General features: G+C 67.4%; 1 protein-coding gene across 1 annotated transcript; it reads left to right on the top strand.

The window, feature by feature from the left end:
• Positions 1 to 907: 907 nt before the first annotated feature.
• Positions 908 to 4,803, top strand: LOC118244294 (scavenger receptor cysteine-rich type 1 protein M130-like). Its single transcript, XM_050711295.1, has 12 exons — positions 908 to 959; positions 1,084 to 1,401; positions 1,477 to 1,791; positions 1,869 to 2,171; positions 2,272 to 2,592; positions 2,670 to 2,984; positions 3,055 to 3,363; positions 3,465 to 3,809; positions 3,922 to 4,068; positions 4,147 to 4,242; positions 4,321 to 4,407; positions 4,553 to 4,803. The coding sequence occupies exons 1-12, from the start codon at positions 908 to 910 to the stop codon at positions 4,714 to 4,716; spliced, it is 2,772 nt and encodes a 923-aa protein (XP_050567252.1). The 3' UTR covers positions 4,717 to 4,803.
• Positions 4,804 to 6,691: the final 1,888 nt, after the last annotated feature.

The following is a 6,691-nucleotide window of genomic DNA, read 5'->3' as shown; positions in this document are numbered from 1 at the left end:
GAGGCCCCAGTCCCCAGCGAGCCGTGGCGCCACGCGCTCCTCCTGCAGCGGGGCTGTGCCAGAAGGGCAATGCCCTGTGTCCCGGCCCTGCGTACTGGCAGGCTTTGCTTTTGAGAGGCGCCTGCACATCCAGCACACAAGTAGCACGTGGACTTCCGCATCCACTGGTGGAGCTCAGTCCCCAAGAAGCCGTGCAGGTCCCTAGGGCTCATCCTCGGCTCCGAGCCCCGTTGGTAGCATCCCTGCTGCTGCACAAAGCCACGATGCTATTGCCAGCAGCGCAGGTGGCCCGGCAGCTGCGTGCGGTCGGTGCCGACTCAGTGTCCCTGGCAGGGGAAAAACGCCCCCCTCCTGCCGGCACTGTTGAGAAGTCGAGGGGCCATGGGTACGCACCTGCAGTGAGTGCCTGCGCCACCAGCCGCTGCAAGGGGCTGGAGATGTCCCTCCTGCACGTGTCAAGGCCAGCACAGGGACCTGATTCTCCCTGGTGATCCCCGGGCTTGTTGAAGGTGGGCAAGGCCACCCCCAACAAAGGCTGAGTACTGGGGTGCTGAGGGAGACCCAGATCTGGGGAAACCCTTGTCCCCGTGGGGACCTGCTCTCCTCAGGCACAGCCCCAACCCCAGCTCAGGGGGACACGGGTGCCAGGCAGGCTGGCTCCCCTCGGGGACATTTGGGTGCTGAGCCCCAGTGGGGAGGCGGGGGGGTGCGTGACGCCAGAAGCAGAGCCGAGTCTCATATTTGGGCACGGAGCAGGTTATTGGAGGCTGGGCCCCGGCAGGCAGCAGATAACCCTCCTGATAGCGGCTCACAAGGTGCCTCCGCCGCCCCCATTGGCTCCTGCCAGCGGGGGCTGCCTATATATCCCCCTCCCCGCTGCGGGGCTGCGTCGGGCACTGGGGGCAGGATGGTGCCTGCCAGGGCACTGGGGCTGCTCCTCTGCGTGCAGCTCTGCGGGGGTGAGTGGTGGGGCTGGCCGTGGGGCAGGGGCTGGCCGTGGGGCAGTGGGCAAGCGGTGGGGCAGGGAGCAGCCGTGGGGCAGGCACCCCCCGGGCTCAGCAAGGTCCCTGGGGTTGCCCGCAGGCAGCGGGGAGCTGCGGCTGGTGGATGGCGGCGGGCGCTGCGCCGGCCGGGTGGAGGTGAAGCACGAGGGCGAGTGGGGCTCCGTCTGCAGCTACGACTTCGACTGGGACCACCGGGGCGCTGGCGTGGTGTGCCGGCAGCTGGGCTGCGGTGCGGTGGCCCAGGCATCCCCGTACGCCCCGTTTGGGCAGGGCAAGGGACGCATCTGGCTGCATCCATTTTGTCGAGGCGGAGAAGCCACCTTGCAGGAGTGCCTCCACTTTGGCTGGGGCCAGCCGTTCTGTGGCCACGAGTGGGACGTGGGGGTGACCTGCACAGGTGAGGCGGGGTGGTGGTGCTGGGGATGCCGTGCCAGGACCCCCAGGACTGGACTGAGGTTGGTGCCCGGTACAGAGGCGCTGGAGCTGCGGCTGGTGGCTGGCCGGGGACCCTGTGAGGGGAGAGTTGAGGTGAAGCTGCGGGGACGCTGGGGCACGGTGGTGGACGACTCCTGGGACATGGAGGATGCTGAGGTGGTGTGCCAGCAGATGGGCTGCGGCTCGGCTGCTAGCGCCTCCCAAGGTTCCCAATTTGGTCAAGGAGACGGTCCCATCAGCTTAGCCTTTATCAACTGTGACGGGAATGAGAAGGCCCTCTGGGACTGCAAGATTCGGGGTTGGGGACCCTATACCAGCCCAATTAAATACGAGAGCACTGTGGTCTGCCAAGGTGAGAGCTGGGGACATGCGGTGCTGCAGGGAGCCCCATCGTCCGCATCCCCCTCAGGAGCCCTCCTCTCCCGGCAGGGTTCTCCCATCTGGCTGGAGGGGACGGCGCCTGCTCGGGGCGGCTGGAGGTGCGGCAGGGCCGGGCCTGGGCCACCGTCTGCCACGGCCACGTGGACCTCAAGGCCGCCCAGGTGGTCTGCAGGGAGCTGGGCTGCGGCACGGCAGTGGCCGTCCCCGGTGCCGGCCATTTTGGGGCAGCAACGGGGCCGCTCTGGGACGGCGCCTTTGAGTGTAACGGCAGCGAGCCACTCCTCGCCAACTGCGCCCGGAGGCCAGCCCACGGCCAGTCCTGTGCTGGCCCCGCTTCTATCGTCTGCTCACGTAAGTGCTGGGGCTGGGGGGCTGGGGCGGACCCTTGCAGAGTGGGGTGCCCAGTGGGTCCCTGCTGTGCTGCCCCCCCAGCACCCTCTCTCCGCCGCAGCCTACACCGGTTTCCGTTTGGCGGATGGCGGCTCGGGCTGCGCCGGGCGGGTGGAGGTGGAGGAGCAGGGGACATGGGGACCCCTGTGTGCCACCGCCTGGACCCTGCCTGATGCCCACGTCCTGTGCCGCCACCTGGGCTGCGGCCCTGCCGCCTCCCTGCCCCCAGGAGGCCATTTCGGGACGGGCATGGCGACGGGGCCGCTGCGGCGCGATGCCCTGAGCTGCAGCGGGAGCGAGCGGCACCCGGGCGAGTGTCCCGTGGTGGTGCTGGGGGAGCCCGCCTGCCCCCCTGGCCATGCCGCCGCCGTCAACTGCTCAGGTAGGTGCAGGGGACGCAGGGACCCGTGGCAGGCGGGGAGCAGTGCCCGTCCCCACGGCATGGCCGGGCTCTTGCAGGCGCCGCTGAGCCCCTGCGGCTGCTGGACGGGGAGAGCCGGTGCGACGGGCGGCTGGAGGTGGCCACAAGCCCCGGGGACTGGGCCCGTGTGACTGCAGGGCTGTGGGACGACCGAGCTGCCTCCGTGGCTTGCCGGCAGCTGGGCTGCGGTGTGCCAGAGAAGGTCTACGCTGTGCCGGCCGCCAGCTTGGGCCCTGTGGAGCTGCAGGAGCTGCGGTGTGCTGGCACCGAGGAACGCCTGGCGCAGTGCAACGCCTCGGGGCCTGCCGCAGCGCCCAGCCACAGCCCCACAGAGGCGGCCGTTGCCTGCTCAGGTGAGTGCGCCGGGAAGGGCCGCGGGTGCCCAGCGGGTGCCCCCAGCCCCATCCTGGCCCTCCCGTGCAGGCAGCCGGCGGCTGAGGCTGGCGGGCGGCCCCAGGCGCTGCGCCGGCAGGGTGGAGGTGTACACCGAGGGCACCTGGGGCACCGTCTGCCAGGACGCCTGGGGCCTGCCAGATGCCGACGTCGTGTGCCGCCAGCTGGGGTGCGGACGGGCCCTGGAGGCGCCCGGCTCTGAGCGCTTCGGGCCCGGCGTGGGGACGCTGTGGCCGGGTGCCGGGGGCTGCTCGGGGACGGAGGCGGCTCTCTGGGACTGCCCAGCCCCAGCACGGCGTGGCTGCCGCCGGGGCGGTGGTGCCGGTGCCGTGTGCTCAGGTGAGCACTGTGATCCCTGAGCTGGGGAGCAGTCCCCACTGCCCGTGGGGTGCGCGCTGCCCCGCGAGGTGCCGTGACCCCGCTGTCCCCTGTTGTTGCAGGGCTGCTGCGTCTGGCGGGGGGCAGCAGCAGCTGCAGCGGGCACCTGGAGGTGCTGCGCGAGGGGACGTGGGGCCGCGTGTGCGCCAACGACACCAGCCCCGCCACAGCTGCCGTTGTCTGCCGCCAGCTGGGCTGTGGCACCGGGGGGAGGCTGGAGGCCGTCCCCGCACAGGGCTCTGTCCCCGCCTGGCTGGGCTGGGTGCAGTGCCAGGAGGGGGCCTCCTCGCTCTGGCGCTGCCCCTCGGCGCCCTGGCACCTGCAGTCCTGCGGCCCTGCTGGGGTCACCCACATCGCCTGTGACGAGGACACCGAGGGCACGAGCGGGGCCACCACAACTGCAGGTAGCAGCTGCCGGCACGGGGATGCTTGCACAGGTGGCTCTGCCCGTGCCCACTGCCCCCTGCCCCTGCTGCCGTGTGGATCCCGGCCTCACACTGCCCCTCGCCATCCCTGCAGGTGTCACCAGCAGCGTTGCCCCACTGACAGCAGTGTCGGGGAGCGTGCCGGTGCCCACGGTCCTGTGCGTGCTCCTGGGGACGTTGCTGGGCCTGGCCCTGGCAGCCCTGGCTGTGCAGGCACACCGCGCACGGGTGCAACGCCGAGGTGGGCGCCGCTTTGGGAGTCTCCATGGGGCTGTGGGGAACAGTGGATCATGCCGTTGCAACGTGTACTTCCTTACAGACCCCGTCAAAGCCACGGACGCCGGCTCTGAGGCCGTGTATGAGGAGCTGGATTACAGCCTGATGCCCGAGTACCAGGAGGTGCCCAGCCACACAGGTGGGAGCACGGTCGTCCCTGGGGCCTGGGGCTGTCCAACCCCTGGCCAAGCACTCAGTGCCCCATTCTCCACCGCAGGCTCCCTATCCAAGGGCTCAGGCATGAAGCTGCAAGATGAGAACTGGGATAGTAACAAAGAGGAGAGCAACCCCGGGGAGGCCCCAGGTAGGGGAAGGGGTATTCAACAGGGACTGGAAGGCACAGGGGACCTAAGGAGAAGGGTCATGGCTGAGAAGTGGTGCTGGGGAGCTGAGGGGATGTGGCCCTTGCGGCTGCGTCCTCAGTCCTGGTCCCTCCATGCCTGGTGCAGCCCTCCAGGCCCAGCCCAGGCACGGCCTCCTGGATGGCTACGACGATGCTGTGGCTGTGCCAGAGAAGCCCCCCGCTCCCCACGGCGGGGACGCCCCGGCGCAGTCCCACGGGGACACGGGCTATGACGACATTGACATCAGCTCTCTGGGGACAGCGCCGTGAGGAGACTCTGGGGACATGGCTTCAAGAGGGGGCTCCAGCCCCAGGAAGGGGTGACCGTGCCCATGGGGGGGCACCCGTCCCTGCCGAGCCCTCAGCACGCTGCAGAAACGGCTCCATCAGCCCGCCCGCACCCGTTGCCCAAGGTCACGCCAGGGTCCTTGTGAAGTTTTTCAGCATGGCCTTTCCCTGCACAGCGCTCTTTCCGATTAAAGCCCCCAAGTGCTTGGAACCTCGCTCCCAGCACCAGCGCCTCTGTCTCTCCTGGGTCCATCGTCTGTCCCTCGGGGCCACGGGGCAGAGCTGGGCCCGCAGGCACGTCCCCATGGCTCTGGGCATGCAGGAAGGATGGGGAAGAGCCCAGGGCCTGGCCCCGGGGCCTTCCTTTGGCCCCAGAGCTGCACGCTCTCCCCGCCAGGAGAACAGGCTGAGGGAAGGGCACAGCAAGTCCCAGGGACACTTCCCCTGCCCCAGCACCCCCAGCCCGGGGGGCAGTGAGCGGATCGCGTGCACCCTCAGCAAGCTGGCAGAGGACACCAAGGTGGGCAGGAGTGTTGATGAGCCTGAGGGCAGGAAGGCTCTGCAGAGGGACCTGGATAGGCTGGACCGATGGGCCTAGGCCAACTGTACGAGGTTCAACAAGGCCAATGCCACGTCCTGCACTTGGGGCACAACAACCCCATGCAAGGCTGCAGGCTGGGGGCAGAGTGGCTGGAAAGCTGCCCGGTGGGAAGGGAGCTGGGGGGATTGGTGGGCAGGCGGCTGAACAGGAGCCAGCGGCGTGCTGACGTGGCCAAGAGGGCCAACAGCCTCCTGGCTAGTATCAGAACTGGTGTGGCAAGCGGGGCGAGGGAAATGATTGTCCCCCTGTACTCAGCCCTGTTGAGGCCACACCTTGAGTACTGCGTTCAACTCCAGGGCCCCCACTACAAGAAGGACACGGACCAGTCCAGAGGAGGCCATGAGGGTGATCAAAGGGCTGGGGCAGCTCTCCTCTGCAGACAGGCTGAGGGAGTTGGGGTTGTTCATCCTGGAGAAGAGAAGGCTCCGGGGAGACCTTCCAGTGGCTTTCCACTACTTAAAGGGGACTACAGGAAAGCTGGGGAGGGACTCTTCATCAGAGACTCTGCATCATGGCCTCTCATCCCTGCAGGGAGGCAACCGCACCTCCCACTTGAGTGTTATCAGCAAACTTGCTGAGGATGCATTCCATTCCTGCATCCGGATCATGGAGAAAAATGTTCCCCAGAGATGGTTAAGGGTGTGGAGGGGAAGACGTGTGAGGAGCAGCTCAAGTCCCTTGGTTTGTTCAGCGCAGAGCGGAGCAGGCTGAGGGGAGGCCTCATGGCGGCCTGCAGCTCCCTCACGAGGGGAGCGGAGGGGCAGGCGCTGAGCTCTGCTCTCTGGGGACAGCGACAGGACCCGAGGGAACGGCATGGAGCTGGGACAGGGGAGGGTCAGGCTGGGGGTTAGGGAAAGGTTCTTTACCGGGAGGGTGGTTGGGCACTGGGACAGGCTCCCCAGGGACATGGTCACAGCACCGAGCCTGCCGGAGTTCAAGAAGCCTTTGGACAACATTCTCAGACACATGGTCTGATTTTTGGGTGGTCCTTTGAGGACCCAGGAGTTGGACTCGATGATCTTTGTGGGTCCCTTCCAACTCGGCACATTCCATGATTCTGTGATTCTTCCTCCTGTTCCTGTGATGGCCCTGCTTTGGAGTAGCCTGCCTCACTGCCTCATCCTCTTCGTCCTCCTCCTCCTTCTCAGTAGGAGTTTCTGCCCTTACTAAACGAGGTGACTTTGGCATCCATTGTTTCGTCTTGTGGACAGAGGTGACTGAGAGCGGCATGGGTTGGTTCTCTGGCCCAGCCGCAGGGCCTGTCGCAGGGGCTGGCATGGCTGCATGTTGTAGTGATTTCTGTCTCTTTGGAATTGCCAGGGTGATGGCCCACCTTTCTCAAACATTTAACTAGGT

This window comes from Cygnus atratus, chromosome 5, assembly GCF_013377495.2.
Source record: "Cygnus atratus isolate AKBS03 ecotype Queensland, Australia chromosome 5, CAtr_DNAZoo_HiC_assembly, whole genome shotgun sequence".
Taxonomy (NCBI): domain Eukaryota; kingdom Metazoa; phylum Chordata; class Aves; order Anseriformes; family Anatidae; genus Cygnus; species Cygnus atratus.
The sequence above is the reverse complement of the archived record's forward strand: the minus strand, read 5'-3'. Positions and strand labels throughout refer to the sequence as shown.